The 21245-nt window shown below is 41.9% G+C and overlaps 1 protein-coding gene and 1 pseudogene across 1 annotated transcript in view; one reads left to right on the top strand and one right to left on the bottom strand.

Annotated features, from left to right (window-relative positions):
* Positions 1-699: 699 nt before the first annotated feature.
* On the bottom strand, positions 700-10359 carry LOC109904578 (D-aminoacyl-tRNA deacylase 2-like; annotated as a pseudogene).
* Positions 10360-14603: 4244 nt separating this feature from the next.
* The window catches only part of LOC109904579 (rho GTPase-activating protein 5), a 67636-nt gene continuing 60994 nt past the window's right edge, over positions 14604-21245 (top strand). The window contains exons 1-2 of the mRNA XM_031787946.1: positions 14604-14844; positions 16533-20419. Of these exons, the coding sequence (XP_031643806.1) occupies positions 16724-20419 (3696 nt within the window). The 5' untranslated portion in view covers positions 14604-14844; positions 16533-16723. The remainder of the gene's footprint in view (positions 14845-16532; positions 20420-21245) is intronic.

Genomic DNA, 21245 nt, shown 5'->3' with positions numbered 1-21245 from the left:
CTAACCATGTGTATGTGACAAATACATTTGATTTGATTTGACATGTCACCATCGATTGAGCATGTTTGGGATGCTCTGGATTGACATGTACGACAGATTGTTCCAGTCCCCGCCAATATCTAGCAACAGCCATTGAAGAGGAGTGGGACAAAATTCCACAGGCCACAATCAACAGCCTGATCAAGTCTATGTGAAGGGGATGTGTTACGCTGCATGAGGCAAATGGTGGTCACACCAGATACTGACTGGGTTTCTGATCCACGCCCCTTCCCATTTTTTAAGGTATCCGTGACCAACAGATGCACATATACTAGGCCCTAAATCCATATATTAGGGCCTAGTGATTTCATTTCAATTGACTGATTTCCTTATGTGAACTGTAAATGTTGCATTTATATTTTTGTGTTGCTGGTGCAGTGCTTATAAATTCCCACTAGATGTCACAAGTTGCCATTTATAAACCAATTCACAAATTGCAACAAGGATGTCAAAACAAATATTTCAGTTGAGTTCAGACTTTCTTTTGACTTCATTATCATATTACATTTGTATAATTTAACCAAAGAACATGATACAAACACACAAATTCTAATAAAAACTATTGGCAGCTTTCATCAGATATACACATACAGTACCACCATTTTAGGGACAAGAGTGCAATTGGTCATTCAATGTGAAATGTAATTAGTATTGGAAGTTTCAAAACTCCATCAGGTGTGTGCATGGTCTGTTGGTATCCAGCTTCAGCACTTGTCTGTTCCCATAAGTTCCATGTTTGATGATGGTTGCAATCTTACTACTCTTACTGGACAAAGCCAGTTCCTTCTCAAAGAAGGAGACAAAGTTAGAATACAGCTGCAGGCCCTCTTCTTTCCCAATGTTATTGTGGTACTGCATGCCCTTCCCTTTGGCCTTGCCTCCCAGTGTAGCCTGAGGCACGATGAGAACGCTCCCAGGCAGGTCCAGCACTGACACATACTTCCCAGAGTCAGCCTCACACAGAGTGTTCGCTGTAGAGTATAGTATAGCAAAGGGATTAATAACCACTCAGTAGCAATACTGCTTTACGATTCATTGAAGAACAGTAACATTTACTGTTCACAGTCTTGCGAAGCCCAGGTAGGTGCATTATTGCAGTATTGTCCAAAACTGGAAAAGCTGAACACCTACCCATTTTGGGGATAATGTCCTCTGTAGCACATTTGAAAAAGCAGATATATACCATCCCTCTGTCAATCTGAAAACATGAAATCTTATGAAAACACCAAATTATTATTTTAGGCACGGTGCAATTATTATTAGCATGCATTCTCACTAGTATAGACCATATTTGCATTTGAAAAAGGAGTAGAACATAATTCAGTAGTACCTCCACGCATTCAGCATCAGATTGATCATCTGCACGTTTGACTTGAAGCATTGCATAGAGACACTGCTGAAGAACAGATCTTGCTTATGGAGAACCTGCCTTTTCAGTCACACTATGTCACGCCTTGACCTTAGTTGTCTTTGTTTTCTTTATTATTTTGGTTATGTCCGGGTGTGACGAGGGTGGTATGTTTTTGTCTTGTCTAGGGTTTTTATATATCTATGGGGTTTTGGTATGTCTAGGTAAATGTAGGTCTATGGTGGTCTGAATTGGTTCCCAATCAGAGGCAGCTGTTTATTGTTGTTTCTGAATGAGGATCCTATTTAGGTTGCCATTTTGTGGGTTATTGTCTATGTGTAGTTGCATGTCAGCACTTGTTGTAATTAGCGTCACGGTCATTTGTTAGTTTGTTTAGTGTTCTTTGTTTAATAAAGAAGAATGTATTCTTATCACCCTGCGCCTTGGTCTCCTCGTTATGACGAACGTGACAGAATAACCCACCAAACAAGGACCAAGCAGCGTGAAAAGGAGGAACAGCGCTTAATGGGGAAATGGACCTGGGAGGAGATATTGGATGGACCAGGACCCTGGACACAGCCGGGGGAGTATCGCGGTCCTAAGGAGGCGTTCGAGGAAGCGCAAGAGGAACGGCGATACTATGAGGAGAAATACTGGAGAATAGAGGAACAACAACGATATGAAGGTACACAGCTAGCAAGGAAACCCGAGAGGCAGCCCCAAGAGGCAGCCCGAGAGGCAGCCCGAGAGGCAGCCCTCTCCCGAGCCCGTATGGGAGTTGTAGCGATGAGACAAGATAGTAGCTACTAACAATTGGAAACCACGAAATTGGGGAGAAAAAGGAGTCAAATAAAACATTTACAGAGTAAAATGGGTCCTACATCGACAGAACCTGAAAGGCCCTCAGCAAGGAAGAAGCCACTGCTCCAAAACCGCCATAAAAAATCCAGACTACGGTTTGCAACTGCACATGGGAACAAAGATCGTACTGTTTGGAGAAATGTCCTCTGGTCTGATGAAACTAAAAAAATGAACTGTTTGGCCATAATGCCACATGCCAAAAGCCCTGACCTCAATCCTATAGAAAATTTCTGGGCAGAACTGAAAAATTGTGTTGCGAGCAAGGAGGCCTACAAACCTGACTCAGTTACACCAGCTCTGTTAGGAGGAATGGGCCAAAATTCACCAAACCTATTGTGGGAAGCTTGTGGAAGGCTACCCGAAATGTTTGACCCAAGTTAAACATTTTAAAGGCAATGCTATCAAATACTAATTAATTGAGTGTATGTAAACTTCTGATTAATTGAGTGTATGTAAACATCTGACACACTGGGAATGTGACGAAAGAAATAAAAGCTGAAATAAATAATTCTCTCTACTATTATTCTGATCCTACCTGACCTAAGACAGGGAATTTTGACTAGGCTTAAATGTCAGGAATTGTGAAAAACAGAGTTTAAATGTATTTGGTGTATGTAAATGTCCGACTTCAACTGTATGTCACATCTCATAGGTTCTGGGTATAGTCCAGAATATGAGCGTGTTTCAGTGCCCCCAGTGTAACCACCCACATCTTTGAGTCAGAAGGAGAAAGGTCGCTTGCTGATACTCTGGGGGTCATTACAGAGTTACAGAGTTAATAATTTATCTGAATCTCATGTGTAATAGAAGGATAATAGAGTGTAGACTGTTTCTTCTCCCTCCTCTGTCTAGGAGACATTCCTCTACACCTGAACATCAGAGAGATGTCAGACAGTGGCCAGCCTTTGGTGTCTTCGCCTGATAGCCCTGAGGTAACAATAGATAGTAAAGACAAACATTGGCAATGTTGGGAGACAAACGGTGTATTCGTCACTAACATTGTGTACGTTTTACACGTTTGAGAGTTTACCATGTTAGTTTTCTACCTGAGTTTGTTTAATATATATCTGCCAATGCCTATGGTGTTCGGCTGAGGCAAAAAGAAAAGTGGCGACTGCCGTGGTCCAGCGTCTAGAAGAACTCTCTGGTTGAGTGACTGCCATCTACTGTGTAGGACAACTGGACATCTAGTCTTTTTCTGTGTAGGACAACTAGTAATCTACAGAAAATAGACCAGAACACTGCACTTCTCCTTATTCCCCATTGTTGCCGCAGAGTCTGCAGAAATCCATGTTATCTGATCTGGTTACATGTGTATATATTACATACTTACTCTATTGAATGATGTACATTATATTGGACTTTCATTGTTGTGACAGTGATAACATTATGTTCAGTTTCAATCTGTCTCTTCAAACCGGTGAGTATTCAATATATAGATTGTGTTCAGTCTGTTCAAATACAACAAGTTTAATTTAAGCCTTGAGACCACAATGTACAGTCCACAGTAAACTCATTGGTTGTTATTTTTGTCCTAAAGCATAAGGTGAATATAAAGGAATGCTTTGGTTGTATATTGTTTTTTACTTGATGCCTGGTGAGTTGTGCTTTTCTTTTTTAAATAATATTTACACAATCTTCCATCTTCATGAAATGCAATATGTTACTAAGTCAGAGATGAAAATAAACAACCTACTATTGCCCACTTGACTTGGAAGCCTAATAAGAGTTGCAGTTACTCTCTATAAACACCTGGTGGCACTGCATATCGAATCAAACATCCCCAACCACCAGTCTTATCAGCCTGGTCTCATAGACTAGATGTAACATATTGAATGTAAATCTGGAACACTCAAATTAGTATGATATATTACATATGGTATGGTTACATATGACAGGTTACTTAAATCAAAAACTAAAGTAGGGTGGCTGGTCAGGCGTATAACGTGAACATCTAGCAACCCAAAGATTGCATGTTCGAGTCTCATCATGTGGCAACTTCAGCATTTTCCTAATTAGCAACTTTGCAACTACTTACTACAGTTTAGCTACTTTGCAAGTAATTTGCATGTTAGCTACCCCTAGCCTAGCTAACCTTAGCCACTTAGCTAACGTTAGCGACAACAAATAGAAATTCATAACATATCCGTTTTGCAAATTTAAAAAATGTCACAGGAATTGGTTTTCAGAACAACATATTGTACTAATTGCAATTCGTAACATATACGAATTTACAATTTGTTAAATATACTAAATGGATTATGGACATCCACAAATTAATACATACCATACAAATCGTAACATATCAAACTAATTGGACTCTCTCGGATTTACATTTACTATGTTATGTCTATCCATGAGTCCAGGTTGGTGATATTTATTTCCTCAGCCTGAGTGGGATAAGCACTCTGTGACATGGGTCAACAGGACTACTTCCCGCATATTTCTGTCACTCCCTAGACTCATCTAACTACAGCAGCTGTTTCACTTTCAACCAAACCAGCCACCATGAAAGCCAAGCCAGACAGCTCAGTGTCTTATCAGGTCAATGAGCATTGAACATTTACTGCTTTTCCTGTGTAGCTGTGGTTATTAATTTGCATGCTGTTCTATATTTTAGGAACAAAGTATGACTGTGTTTATATAAGCAGCCCAATTCTGATATTTGTTTCACTAATTGGTCTTTTGACCAATCAGATCAACTCTGAAAAAGCTCTGATGTGATTGGTCAAAAAAAAGAATCAGAATTGGGCTGCCTGTGAACGCAGCCTGAGAGGTCCTACCAAACCCCTTCAGACTAGTTCTTGATGACAAAATGACAAGTAAAAGTGCATTTAACCTAGTAAAATACTACTTGAGTAAAAGTTTTAAAGTATTTGGTTTTAAATATGCTTAAGTTTAAAAAGTAAATGTAATTGCTAGAATATACTTAAGTATCAAAAGTTAAAGTATTAATCATTTCAAATGTCTTATACAGTATTAATAAGTAGTACTTTAAAGTATTTTTTGTTAAGTACTTTACACCACTGCTGAGGCCTGTCCTGTGTTTGGAGACACTGGCTGGGGTTGAGACTGGTTGTTGAAGAGGAAGGCCCACTAGTGCAGCCATCTATTTGTGGTTCTGTTTAAAGAACTGAACAGTATTGTGGTCAATTTATTTCCATTCAAGTCCTGTTTTCAGTTCTGTACACTTATTTCACCTGAACTTGACCTTCATTTTTAGGGACACTGATCAGCATGATATTGTCTTTAATCCCATATATACAATGCATTCAGAAAGAATTCAGATCCCTTGACTTTTTCAACATTTTGTTATGTTACACCCTTATTCTAAAATGTATTTAAAAAATGTGCCTAATTAAATAAAGGTTAAATAAAATAAAAGATTGGTGGAGTGCTGCAGAGATGGTTGTCCTTCTGAAAGGTTCTCCCATCTCCACAGAGGAACTCTAGAGCTATTTCAGAGTGACCATCGGGGTTCCACGATGACATACACTGTCAACTGTGGAACCTTATAAAGACTGGTGTGTGCTTTTCCAAATCATGTCCAATCAATTGAATTGACCACAGGGGGACTCCAATCAAGTTGTAGAAACATCTCAAGGATGATCAATGGAAACAAGATACACCTGAGCTCAATTTCGAGTCTCATAGCAAAGGGTCTGAATGTGATGTTTCAGTTATTATTTTTTATACGTTTGCAAACATTTCTACAAACTAGTTTTTGCTTTGTCATTTTAGGGTATTTTGTGTAGATTGATGAGTGAACATTTAAAAACAAATCTATTTCAGAATAAAATTAGCAAAATGTGGAAAAAGTCAAGGAGCCGGAATACTTTCCGAACACACTGTCTTTACTATACAAATGTAACGGCGTTCTTCGTTTGTTAAAAGAGAGTCGGACCGAAATGCAGCGTGGTGGTTACTCATGTCTTTAATGAAGAAAATGACGATACATGAAATAACTAATAAATACAAAAACAACAAACGGAACGTGAAACCTAATACAGCCTATCTGGTGAACACTACACAGAGACAGGAACAATCACCCACGAAAGACAAAGCGAAACTCAGGCTACCTAAATACGGTTCCCAATCAGAGGCAACGAGAATCACCTGACTGCTGATTGAGAACCGCCTCAGGCAGCCAAGCCTATACAACACCCCTAATCAGCCGCGATCCCAAATACTACAAACCTCAATACGAATTACAACAACATAAACCCCTGTCACACCCTGGCCTGACCAAATATATAACGAAAACACAAAACACTAAGACCAAGGCGTGACAACAAACCAACGTCCATTGACTTTAGGTCAACTTTCGGTATAATGCTAGTTGATCCCCAAAATATCATTACAACAACCATATAATAAATAACTAAATATGGCAGTATATCATTTGTTTATGTTCATCACAAAAGCACAAGTTCCTCTAAAAATACAAATCTCCCTCCAGTAAGTCTAGATGTATTCCTGAAAGGGGGAACGGTGTAAAGCGAAGATGGAGAAGTGAGACTTAGAGAAGGATGAAAGGTGGCTGTATGAGGTGAAATGAGGGAGATACTGCAAGGCAGACCTGCTAGCTCAAGGCTACACAGTCACACCTGACAATGCCAGCACTGAGGAGGAAAATGCCAAAGGGTCCAAAATGATGACTCCCGTGTACAGTAATTATTGGTGTGGCTCTTACAGACACCGGACAGGTTGGATGCATTACAGATGAAACATGTAGAGGATGGCCTCGTTTGCCAAGTTCTTCCTACAGATTTCTTTCTCTGACAGATAGAGAGTGTGTGTGTGTGTGTGTGTGTGTATTTGTGGGAGTGAGAGAGTGGGAGAAATCCATTCAGTGAGTATGTGATTCAGTACTGAGTGACTCCTTAGTGACTGGCACTCTTCCCTATGGGCAGCTGCCAGTGGCACTTGCCCAGACATGTGGTGCTTTTCTAGGCAGAGAGAAGCAAGGTATTTCCATACAAACACAACAGCACAGTTAAACATAGCTCAGCTGACTTAAATTATCTCCCTCTCTAGGTTGGGGATTTCTCTCTGTCTCAGTCTGCAAGCTATTCCCTTTTTAGTGCACTATTTTTGACCAGGGCATTTACGGCTCTGGTCAAAGGTAGTGCACTCAATAGGGGGAATAGTGTGTCATTTGGGACGTATCCTCAGTCTTTACTGCAATAAACATACCATGATACAAAGGAATGAACTACGGTACTTCCTGAAGAAAAATCTATAATGAAATTGGGAAAGCATGGGGGGGGGGTCTGGTGTCAGTGACATCTGAGCCCCAAGAAAATATATTGATTGGGAATTTATGTTTGTACACAGATTCTCAATTGTAATCTTATAAAGTGTAAGTCTCAAGGCTGTGGGTAACCGCAGAGCGGACAAGGTATTTAATTCAAGAAAACACCAGTATAAACACAATACTATGGTGCTGGAAAAATACCGATACCACAAAATAAATGGGCGTAACAACAAAACCCGGCAACAATAATACCAGCCATCAGATACAGCCTAACAATAAAACAAACATGGGGGAAACCAGAGGGTTAAATAATGAACATGTAATGGGGGAAGTGAAACCAGGTGTGTAGAAAACAAAGACAAAACAAACAGAAAATTAAAAGTGGATCGGTGATGGCTAGAAGGCCTGTGACGTCGACCGCCGAACGCCGCTCGAACAAGGAGAGGGACCGACTTCGGCGGAAGTCGTGACAGTAAGGAAAATAAAATTAATATGTGTGTGTCTAAAGAGTTTTAAAATGCCATAACCTCATAACTCATAACATGCTATGCACTCAATTAAAGTGCAAGATGTAAAGATGTAAAAATAAGTCTTCATACTGTATATTTATTGCTGTAAATCATCCTAAGTGAAAACATCAATTCTACACAAGACATAAATATTTTATTGATTGAGGTTATGTTATGTTTTTTTTTTTCTTTGAGCGCTATACTTTCAAAAATATATTTTTACACTATGGTTAGTTTTGAAAATCTCTTATTGAAAAGATTTGTATTTTCCGTTAAATATACCAGTTGGGTGTCATTCCAACAGTTCAATCTGCTTCTGTCAGCAACTAAATTAACTATAACTCTCTATTGTTGTATAAGCCACATCCTGCATTCCAAAATTAGAGAAGAATGGATTTTCAGAGACCAAAAAAAACATCTGCGATTTTTTGCACTCTGCAGGCAGGGATACTTTCACTTTCTAAAATCAGTTACTAAACCTGCCATTCAAAATACAGAGCCCTGCTATTGCTGTATGCCGTGACCTAAAAAAAAACTTGTCTTTGAACTTATTATCAGACAGATTCATATCATGATAAAACAATCTCCAGACCTCATCATCATAATTAGATAAAGCTTAGCTGCAGGGTAGGATGGAGTTGGTGTTCATGGTGGTGGTGGATGAAGTCTCTCACCTTCCTGCTCTAGGCAATCTCCCCACTCCTTATCCCCCACATCCCCCCCTTTCCCCCCTATCCGTGGCCCCATCTCCCTTGACCTTGGGGTCCCTGTCCTGCCTGGCAGGCCCTAGCGTTGATCCATTGCCATGCCAATGCAGCTACAGCAGGGCTCTGGGTAAACAGCAGCAGCTGGTTGCAATTGTGCTGTGTCACTGGGAGGGCATGTGTTGGCTCAGAACAGGAGTGAAGGGGTGGGGGAGGTTGGGTGGAGGGAGGCGGAGGGGGGACTGCAGCAGTGCCCCCACACACCCCAGTCACCTGTCTTCCTGTTCTGCTCTCTGCATACTGCTGAGAGCTCTAGAACTTTGCAGACTCAACGTTGCTAACAGAGCTGAAAAATGACATGCAGACTCAACACACTGCTAACAGAGCTGAAAAACGACATGCAGACTCAACACACTGCTAACAGAGCTGAAAACGACATGCAGACTCAACACACTGCTAACAGAGCTGAAAACGACATGCAGACTCAACACACTGCTAACAGAGCTGAAAAACGACATGCAGACTCAACACACTGCTAACAGAGCTGAAAACGACATGCAGACTCAACACACTGCTAACAGAGCTGAAAAACGACATGCAGACTCAACACACTGCTAACAGAGCTGAAAACGACATGCAGACTCAACACACTGCTAACAGAGCTGAAAACAACATGCAGACTCAACACACTGCTAACAGAGCTGAAAACGACATGCAGACTCAACACACTGCTAACAGAGCTGAAAACAACATGCAGACTCAACACATTGCTAGCAGAGCTGAAAAACGACATGCAGACGCAACACACTGCTAGCAGAGCTGAAAAAGGACTTGCTTTCAGAGCCTAGGGATCTCTGTTCAGTGCACAACAGGGGAAACCATCCATGTAAATTGGATGATATCCTAGGCCTAGGACACAGCAGTGTCAGATACACATTGGAAATACAAATACAAATACTGCTTTCTTTGGTATCAGGATACACATTCTTTACTCTCCTTTGATTCAGTTGTTTCAGTTTGGAGTTCTTTATTTCAGTGTCAAGCCTGGTTTGGAGCTTATTAGGGCTCACCTCTTCCCCTGCAGCTCCAGAGTAAACAAGGGACCAAAGAGCCCAGTGAGCCACAGGCTAAGATGTAGAGGGACTCTCAAACACAACTGGCAGGAGACTGTAGATCTGAGGAGATAAAGAGAGAGATTTGAGGGTTGGTGAGGTGAATAATTCATGATTGTGGAGAAGGAGATTTTAGATGAAGCAGGGGTACTGTGTAGAGCCGGGACCATACCAGTATTGCGATACCCATTAGTATCGTGGCAAGGAAACAAAACAGAAAGTGGTTGTAACTTTTTTAGGAAAACAACCCTAGAGGGACAGACAGAAGAAAGCTGGGGTATTGGCCTGCAGCTGGGTTTTTGATGTCTGGGCGGGCATGCCCATAGAAATGTAATTATTAGAATGGGGACCCCCATTCCAGTGGGTGCTGAGGAGGCATTAAAATTGATGTGGTCTGAGGGGCTAAGCCCATTATAGGAACGTTGTGTCTATGGGCATGGCTGGGTGGTGTGTGAGACTTGGTCTGGGCGCATCAACGTCTTTACCTTGCTCTCTGTGTCTGCTGCTGAAGGACGTGTGTCTGAGGCATGGGCCAGTGGTGGGGATGGATGAAATGGAGGAGCTCACTAATGTTGCCTCGACCTCAGTGTTCAATTAAAAATTAAGCTTAGGCTGCTATAGTAATATGTAGCAACTTCACCATCAGCTCTCAAGGACATTCGCTTCTGTACCAGGACTTGATCCAAGCAAAAAACTAAATCCAATAGGCCTTTATTTTTCCCACAACGTAGAGGTGATTATACACCGTACATCGCTTTGAGGGGAATTTTATTTGTGATTGTTTGTTTGACAACCTTTCAAGCCCATAGTTAAAGAGATATAGCACACACTTGCCGTAAATGACATCACTATCTTCAGATTAATAATTTACCCACATAGTCACTGTAGTTTCAATAGCGATAGCAAGAAGGCAGTCAATATAGTATGAAGTGTTTTGCAATGTTTTAAGGCCTATTCTTGAGACAAATGGACCTTACATATCTAAGACAGATATGATGGTGGTGGTTATTCTGGGAGTTCCTTGTCTAACGCCTACAGTATGTTATGTTTCAGCCAAAATACTAATGCACCATAAGTGCTCCATTGGATGTTACAAGAAATGCCCCTCATCTCTCACAGGAAGCTATAGCCTTTTGAAACTTAAGGAGATAATAGTTATAGATCAGAAATAATGCCAAACATTGACCATTAGAAATCAGCATCACCACAACACAAAGCTACAGGGATTAATCAAGCTTTGTTTCCACTGTGAGACTGTTTCCTCGGCTGAACACTGCTTTCTATTCACATGCTGTGGCCTTCCTGGCTAATGCACAGAAAAAAAACGTTTTAGTCTTGTTTCCTTCCACCTGTTAGCTAAAAGGACATATAAATACATGGATGTGACAGGTGGCTTGGTGGCTACAAGCAGCTACTTCCCTGTTTGCAATCTACACATGCAGGGCAGACTGAGGTGAAATGGAGGCGACAGACGATTTCTCTCAGGTGATCAAGGGTCCAATTGATAGTGAAGTCTCACCGACACCTTAACCTGCAGACAGAGAGCATGAAGACACCATTGTTGTGAATTGAACACAAACACTCACTAACACAGACAGACTTGAAGCTGGTAGTAGCTACAGCCCTTAGTGCCCCCCTCCCCGCCACATAATACAAATGAAGCCTTAAGCACAACTGAACATCAAAGGGTTGTTGTGAGTTGTTTTCATTGAGGCACTTTGCATTTTCCTGACTAATTTGTCATCTGTTTCAAACGTATAAAAGCATACGTTTTATAATGCAGACTAAGACCTGGTTGCTGATAATGACAGAACCATTTGGATGTTGTGAGTTTTCTCCTGTACAGGCTGTACTGTGGTGTCATTGGTGTTTAATACACGTGCATGGTGTTGTGCTGACAGGAATATATACAGTATAGAATAACATCCCATCCCCATCCTAACAATTATACATTCTTTGGAGTGTTTGCGAAAAAAATCGGTAAGAAGGAAGTTGCATGTCTATACTCTAGCAGCTTATGAGTGCATACGCTTCCAGTTCAACGTGGGAGGCTGTCATTAAGGTCTTTTAACATGAGTATCTCCCATAGGCAGCTGTTTCACGCCTTATGAAGGCCACCCTGTCGCGCATGGAAAACCCAACTCGTTTTTGCTCAAAGAGGAATGAATTGTTATGGTTCCTTATGATAACACCACTCCGCATCATTGACATGAAGAGGGCCAAAAGCAGAATGAACAGTTATTTAAAGGGTATAGGACTTCATACATTTATAACCCATACATACCACATACATGAGCAGTACATGAGTGTTTCATAACAACCACAAGACAATGAAAATGTCAACTTACTTATACAGTGCCTTCACAAAATATTCATACTCCTTGACTTACTCCACATTTTATTGTGTTACAGCCTGAATTCAAAATGGATTAAATATATATTTTTCTCTCAAACATTTACACACAATACCCTATAATGTCAAAGTGAAAACATGTTTTTAGAATCTTTTGCAAATGTATTGAAACTGAAATACATAAGTATTCACACCCCTGAGTCAGGGCGGCGGTAGACTCAGACTATACTGATCGGGCAGGGTAGTTGAAAGAGAAGGCAATTACCTTATTGTTCTGAGGACAAGGAGGGTGTAAGGACCAATAGTTAAGATTCTCAACCAACACTTACATCAGATGAGAACACACTACTTACTGCCTGTTGCTAGGAATCATCACATCTATTTACAGGTTGTTCTTGTTCCATCACAAGCTTCACACTTGCATGGCATGGCAACCTCACACATAGTCTGCTCTTGGAACTGATTTGAATTAAACCATTGGCTAATAAATACGTTCCCTCCTCCTCTTTTTACTGCATCACTTGTGACAACAATGACACCGATGACACTGTGTGAAAGTTATATTGATTGACCTTTGACATGTAAGCTGCAAAGCACTGAGAGAGAAAAAAATAGAGAGAGAGAGAGAAAAAAAATAGAGAGAGAGAGAGAAAAAGAGAGAGCGAGAGAGAGAGAGAGAGAGCGAGGCAATGAGCCTTTTGGCTCTGAGTCTGTTAAGTTTGTAAGTAACTAGTTAAATAAAGGTTCAATAAAAAATGTAAAATGTAAAACTAAGGCTCTGATTCCAATGCTTTGTTCCTGTTCATATTGATAGATGCCAACCCAGAACTCTGGGATCCTGTGTGAAACAACTCCCACTTTCTCTCCACCATTCAGCGTTGGTTGGGAGAGAATGCCCACTCTCACTAGAATATTTACACTCTGTTTCAGTGTGCCATCATCAAAACAACAGTGCGTAGAACTATTTGAAGTTTGAAGGATAACATGAAAATATGAACACTTAAGTGACACAAACAATTGGACAAAGCTCCCTGAGCCTTCCAGCTCATCCCTGGTGTTTAATGTCGCAACAATTGAAGAGGGACAGTTGAGCCCAAAACAGACCCAGACAATGGAGCTTGGACTCTCAGCTTCACTGTTAAAGGCTATTGCATTATGATGGCTAACAATAAATAGCACAGCGATGTCTGGATTTCCAACTCAATGTAGAAAAGGCTTGTATAAAAGGGTTGATAACTTTGTGTCTGTCAGTTGTGAGGGACACACTTTCTTTGATACAATTTTTTTCAGAAACTTACTTCATATCACATGTTTTTCATAAGATGCTTGATGCAGATATTTTACATGCACATTACAACATGTAAGTTGAACATCATCATGTACCTTCATTGCATATGCATAGTTTATCTACTAGGGCTCTGTCAATCTTAATGGATAAAACCAAATCAGGTTGAAATTAACTGTACCTTCTGTATAGAACCAAATCAGGTTGAAATTAACTGTACCTCCTGGATAAAACCAAATCAGGTTGAAATAAACTGTACTTCCTGGATAGAACCAAATCAGGTTGAAATGAACTGTACCTCCTGGATAGAACCAAATCAGGTTGAAATGTATTCTACAATTAATTTACATTTCAATGACAAATTAATCATCAACAGAAGACGCTAATGTGTATAGAACAGTATAAAAAATGTGTAGAAGTGTAGACTATGGTTGAGTGAGAGACAAGCTGTAGGGATCCCCCTTCCCTCTAAGTCAAGATAAAAGCAAGAGCTTAACAAACAAGGTTTTGCAAATCTGCCTAGAATCCACTAGCGAAGCATTGAAAGTAAAGGCCTTAGGGTGAGCAGCATATTGTGTAGTATTAAAAACCTGCCGTTGAATTTCTCCAGAGAGCTGTACACTATTTTGAAAAAAAAACTAGGTTTGTCTGTCATATAAAACCCTCATGGAATATTATTGTAATTCACATGAATGTTACTGCAATTCTTCAGATGGCTTCTTTCAGATGCGCATATCCCTGTAATAAACTTGCTATAACCATGTAATAACTTGGTTTGGCTCCACACTATAAGTAACCACAAAGATGTGTCAGTAGCCTACTGTATTTGCAAAACTAGATGGTCCAACCTTATGTACGATTGAACAATGTAGGTTATTACATTCTCTACGTAGATGTTTATTCTGGTTGACAATGTGCCATCTCGTGGACATGATCCCTAATCACTGGTCTCTAATCACTATCACAAAAATAAGCCACTAAATATTCAGGCATTAGCGAATACTATTTCCAGACATGATTAATTCACACAATTACATAGCAACCATGCACGAGCGTCGCGCCCCTGCTTTGAGCCCTAATGGAAAAGTTACTGGGGAGAGAGAGAGAGAGAGAGTGGGTGAGAGCAGGATGTATCAGTCGCCATTACTGACCGGGATGAGAGAGAGAGGAGGGAGCAGGTCTCCGATTACACGCATACCACCAATTAAACAAAATATATAAAAACAAACACATTTGGAATAGAAAGAGGATACACGGAACGTTTCCCATGAATTGCAGTGCACGAGCCGTTGAAAAATGGATTTTGCTGGAGTAAAATAATACACTTGGAATGCTACCTTTTTTCGTGGTCTCGGAGCTGGGAGCGACCATGTTAGGTAGGGGAATGTATTTGGAATGGACTGAATCGAATTTCTTCATGAGCTACACCCTGGATAAAATTGTCTGTGTCAAATAAATTTAAAAAATGTAAATGAAGGATCAAGGGACGTAACGAAATATTCCGGCAAGGTCATTCGTTTGTATTTTGCGCTGAGTGAAATGTATTATTGTTCGACCAGCTACCACTATTTTGCTATCTAACTAGGCAGTGTTAGCTACAGCTAGCTAGTGGGCTAAGCTCAGCCAGAGACTACTCTGGAAGCAAGCGATTTTAGCTTAGGCCCTTGAGTTGGCTATACAAGTCATTCTTCCAACCAAATGCCATTGATGATGGGGTTATCATTGTCATAGTTTCTGATTACAATGGCATAGCCAGAGACGTAACCTTTTATTGCATGGGTTATTATAATTGTTACCATGTGCAGATAAAGCAAACCACGTTTGCTAGCAACCTATTTGGAAGTGTGACAGTTTCACTTGCTGGACGTTTCTTGCTTGATAGTTCGCACGCAGTTAATGTTAGCTAGCTAGGACAGGTACATTAGCTAGCTAACTAATGAACCTCGGATTGTTGCAAGATGATAATTGTTACTGACAAGTTGTCCAGAGCAGCGTCGTGCTTTTGAATAACCTCTAACCTCTCGTGGTAGAGGATTGCTTTTGAGTTTTGATTGGTGTGCCTCCCTGGCAATGACATTCTTGGTTGAATACCATTATCATTCATTAATGACTGGGGTTTAGAAGGGCGCACCGTTCAGAACGTAGCAGATCAGAAAGAAATGTTACCACAGCCAGGCACTACAATGGTTTGCTAGTGATAGGCTACCTTCTCACCTGGGCAGTGCTAGTCACACATCTCGATAATAACAAAAAAAAAAAAAAAATAGATATGCAATAGCTAAATTCCTGTTTAATACTAGAAGCGCAGGACCAGTGTAACTACAGTATTATAAATCGGACGTCAAAACTGGACTGTTTGCTTTGTAAGATGTCATGATGGGGTGTGTTGCATGATTCTTAGGTGACGAACATGCGAAGTGCAACAAATAATAGCCAGTATTGTCAAAAGGTTCAATGATGACAGGTGCAATAGTTCTCTAGTAACATCTGCAACAATAGTATTGCTGGAGTAAACTGAAATATAGTCCATATTGAATGATGAATAGTAGGTTTCTGGGATTTGCTAAATAACTAAATTATGATCTTGTCTCCTTACGCTTTTTTCATTATTTCTAGGTCACTGCCTCCAAGTCTGAAGTTGCATAACATTTTTTATCTTCTGCAGAAATTGGATAAAATTAGTTTTTTTTAATGGAATGGCCAATATCTGTGGGGGGAAATTACTCATGAAAAGAGTCACTGACACTGAACAAGGAACTTATTTGTTACACTCCTACAGACAGTACAGGATTTATCAACATTTTTATTTGCAGTTTATCACATTTTTTTTTGCAGGTTAACCTCTGTTGTAGGTTATTGCCTCATATGACTGGCAGTCTCTAGAGCGGAAATAGCCTACTGTAACTGTTCAGATTGTATCATTAGTCCTGTGGACTGTTTGCAAAAGTTGTTCACTATAAAGGGAATTCGGTGCCATTTGGTATGTAGACCATATTAGGCCTATATGATCTGTTTTTGTGTTCATATGTGTGTGTAGTTCAATTATACACTCTTTCTTTTTCAGGGAGGTCATAATAATGGAGAACCAGCTGCCCTATCCCAGCTCGAGGATCTAGGAGGATAGAGCGATTCACCACTAAAGGGAGAAAGCCATGAACGTGCACCAGCCACCTATCTAACTAATTGGAGTGGAATGATAGCTGTGCTGGTAGAAACCTTTCTTGAAATTGACAAAGCAATGACAGGGGGAATATAATGGCCAAGAACAAGGAGGCACGCCCCCCAACATATGCTGTTAGTGTTGTCGGCCTCTCAGGGACAGAGAAGGAGAAGGGCAATTGTGGCGTGGGCAAGTCCTGCCTATGCAACAGATATGTGTGTTCCAACGCTGACGGCTACTACACTGAGCACACTTCTGTGTTGAGCACAATTGACTTTGGAGGTCGTGTGGTGAACAATGATCACTTCCTCTACTGGGGTGAAGTGCCACACCGAAGCGATGACGGGCTGGAGTGTAAAATTCAAATCATTGAACAAACAGAGTTCATTGATGATCAGACTTTCTTGCCACATCGCAGCACAAACCTGCAGCCCTATAGTAAAAGGGCTGCAGCCTTCAAGCTACAGTCTGCTGAGAAGCTGATGTACATTTGCACCGACCAGCTTGGCCTGGAACAGGATTTTGATCAGAAGCAGATGGCCGATGGGAAACTGAACATTGACGGTTTTTTATTGTGCATAGATGTGAGCAAAGGCTGCAATAGGAAATTTGAGGATCAGATTAAATTTGTCAACAGCCTTTATTCTCAAATGGTCAAATCGAAAAAGCCCATCGTCATTGCTGCAACTAAATGTGACGAGTGCATGGAGCAGTATCTAAGGGACCTTCAGGTGTTCGCTGCAAGCAAAAAGAACCTCCTGGTGGTAGAAACGTCAGCTCGATCGAGAATCAATGTAGACCTCTGTTTTAACGCGTTGACCCAGCAGATGGACAAAACACGAGGCAAACCCAAAATCATTCCTTATTTGGAGGCCTATAAAGTTCAGCGACAATTAGTAGCCTCAGTGTCCGACAAGTTTGAAAAGAGGATTGTACAAACCGTCAGAGATTATCACACAAGTTGGAAAACAGTGAGTAACATGTTGAAAAACCACCACGACTATGAGGAATACATCAACTTGGAAGGCACCCGAAAAGCTAGAAACACCCTCAACAAGCACATCGAACAGCTGAAGCAGGAACATATCAGGAAAAGGAGGGAAGAATACTTCAAGAGCCTGCCAAAAATTCTCAATAACTTGCTCAACAACTTGGAAGAACTCGAGAACCTGAGCTGGTCGGAGGCTCAAAGTATCTTGAAGAGCAGGGCTGAGTTTCATTTCTGGTTTGTGGTGCTGGAGCACACTCCGTGGGATGAGACGGACCAAATTGACAAAGTCAACGACAGAAGAGTGCCCTTTGATCTCCTTAAAACGTTGGAAGGGGAGAAGATTTTTCAGAACCATGTCCAGCATCTGTTCTCAGAGAAAATGCGGTTAGAAATGAAGAATAGATTCAAGAAGACATTGGATAGAGTCCATTTCATCAGCCCTGGACAACCCTGGGAAGAGGTCATGTGTTTTGTCATGGAGGACGAGGCCTACAAGTATATCAGTGAATCTGATCACAGGGATGTTTACAGCCAGCATCAGCAGGAAATAGTTGAAAGGGCCAAAGAGGAATTTCAGGAAATGCTTTTTGAACACGCAGAGCTGTTTTATGACCTTGATTTAAATGCCACCCCAAGCTGTGACAAAATGAGCGAGATCCACACTGTGCTCAACGAGGAGCCCAGATACAGAGCTCTGCAGAAACTGGCCCCTGACAGGGAGTCACTTCTTCTCAAGCACATCGGGTTCGTCTACCACCCCACGAAGGAGACGTGTCTGAGCGGACAGAGCTGCGTTGACATGAATGTCGAGCAGGTACTGGCTAACAGGCTAGTTCAGCTGGACCATGGTCGCTCTAATCTCTACTATAACAGTGCCAACATTGATAAAGTCAATTTGTGTCTCTTGGGAAGGGAGGGTCTCGCACAAGAACTTGCAAATGAAATCCGAGCCCAGTCCACAGACGACGAGTACACCCTGGATGGGAAAATCTATGAACTGGAGCTTCTGCCTGTTGATGTCAACTCAACGTTGCTCTTTAGTCATACGTGGGCATCGACCTTCAAACCTCACGGAATCTTCTGTGTCTTCAGCTCCATAGAGTCGCTAAATTGTATTGGCGACTGCGTAGGGAGAATCAGGGCAGAGATTGCACAGAACAGGAGGGAGAGATATGCACTGCCATTGCCATTCATTCTAATCCTAGCAAACCAGAGAGACAGCGTTTGCAAAAATATGCCTATATTAAGGCATCAGGGCCAACAGCTTGCAAATAAGTTACAGTGCACCTTTGTAGATATACCTTCTGCTACCTTTCCACGGAAGTTTAACGAGTTCCAAATTAAACAGGCTCTCAGAGGAGTATTAGAAGGACTAAAGCACAACTTTGATGTGATGAGCCCTCTGCCGTCCATCAAAGACATGTCAGAGACCGACTTGAGGATTGTTATGTGTGCCGTGTGTGGGGATCCATTTAGTGTAGACCTCATCCTCTCACCTTTCCTGGATTCACATTCCTGCAGCGCAGGGCAACCTGGCCAAAGTAACACTCTGATCCTCAACAAAATCATTGGCGACAGTCGCAGAAGAATACAGGTTACTGTCCTCTCCTACCACTCCTCCATCGGAATCAGGAAGGACGAGCTCGTCCATGGATACATCCTGGTCTACTCAGCAAAACGCAAGTCCTCCATGGCGATGCTCAGAGCTTTCCTGGCGGAGGTCCAAGATGTCATCCCTGTTCAAATGGTGGCCGTCACAGACAGTCAAGCAGACTTCTTTGAGAATGACCCAATCAAAGACCTCATGACTGAAGGAGAGCACATCGCTACAGAGATAACCGCTAAATTCACAGCTCTCTACTCTCTGTCTCAGTACCATCGTCAGACGGAAGTCTTCACGCCGTTCTTCAACGAGGTGCTAGAGAAGAAGAGCAGCATCGAGAGCGCCTTCATGTTTGACAGCTCTCGAGACTGCACGGGTGCGAGTGAAGATGTCTTCCCCCAGTCTCCCCACAGCCATTCCCCTGCTTACAGTTTCTACCCTGACTCAGAGGACGACACCGAGGCTCCTCCACCTTACAGCCCCATCGGGGACGACGTGCAGCTTCTTCCAACGCTTAGCGAACGTGGAAAGTGCAGGATCGATCTGGAGGGGAACGAGTACCCTGTCCATAGCACACCTGTCGGTGACCAAGAGCGCAACCACAGAGTGCCTCCCCCGGTTAGACCCAAGCCTATACTATCCAAGCCCAACGTCAAGAAGTTGGACCCCAATCTCCTGAAGACCATTGAGGCTGGGATGAGGAGCAACAGACGACAACGCAGCCCCATGGCCCAAGGTGAAGACGTCGAGGCGTCCGACAATTACGCAGACCCCGTAGACACTCTCCTGAAATCAAAGGGCTTTATCGACAACATCTACGCTGTCCCAGAGGACACCCACAGCAGGACCCTCAAAATGCTTCACGTCTCACACGGGGACGAGGAGAACGGCTTCGACCACAAGGCGCAGGCCAGCAGGAGGCCCACCAAGTATAAGCACCGCTCCAAAATACTCTTCAGCAAAACCAAGATGTACCACAGACGTGTCCACTCCGACGTCAGCGATGATGAGTCTGGGCCGGCCATGCAGAAGAAGAAGAAGGGCAGGGCCCATCGGGGCAGTGAGGAAGACCCCCTGCTGTCCCCTGCGGACCCCTGGAAGGGAGGGATAGACAACCCTGCCATCACCTCCGATCCTGAGCAGGATGACATGAAGAAGAAAAAGAAGAAAACGCCAAAGACAAAGGAACCTAAAAAGGTAGGCATTCTGATTCATGATTACTATAACAGAGATTCAGAATGGTCTGCTCTCATGATTACTATAACACAGATTCAGAATGGTCTGCTCTCATGATTACTATAACACAGATTCAGAATGGTCTGCTCTCATGATTACTATAACACAGATTCAGAATGGTCTGCGCTCATGCATTGAAGAAAATCAATGTTTGAACTATCACACTGAGAGTAAATGTGAATTGTACTTTTTGTTGAATGTTGCAACATGACTTTCTCCTGGCCAAGCATGCACTCCCATTCCTTAGCAATTAACATGGGATATAACACAAGCAATGACAACACAATCACGGTTAAATATGACCGCCATAGTTGAGGAGTGAGAGGAGAATTGGGTATCCCACTGTATTGTAGTCTGTTAAAGGCATTTGGAGGCAGGCAGAGTTCCCAGGGTGTGGAGGAAGTGCTCTGAGGCATGAACCAGTGGACAGCTTTTATGGTCCAAATGGCAATAGGGCTTTGGTCAAATGTAGTGCACTATATAGGGAATAGGGTGACATTTGGGACATAAAAGCTGTCCACTTCACATTTTCACTACAGTACTGTACAGTAGGTCCACACTCACAATGACGTTTCAAGGAGCTTGCTTCATTCTTCATTTTGTAAAATGATTTTGTCTGCACATAACAGGACAATCATACACAAATGTTTTGGTTGAAAGCCAAACTTCATATATCAGCATGGTGAATCGTTTTCACTACAGTAGCACCACTGCCATTAAGTATACGCTTGTTGTTTGAACATTTTGATGTCTTTGAACAGAACATTAACAAAAAACTAAATGTTAG

The sequence above is a fragment of the Oncorhynchus kisutch genome, linkage group LG14 (assembly GCF_002021735.2).
Source record: "Oncorhynchus kisutch isolate 150728-3 linkage group LG14, Okis_V2, whole genome shotgun sequence".
In the NCBI taxonomy this organism is placed as follows: Eukaryota; Metazoa; Chordata; class Actinopteri; order Salmoniformes; family Salmonidae; genus Oncorhynchus; species Oncorhynchus kisutch.
The sequence above is the reverse complement of the archived record's forward strand: the minus strand, read 5'-3'. Positions and strand labels throughout refer to the sequence as shown.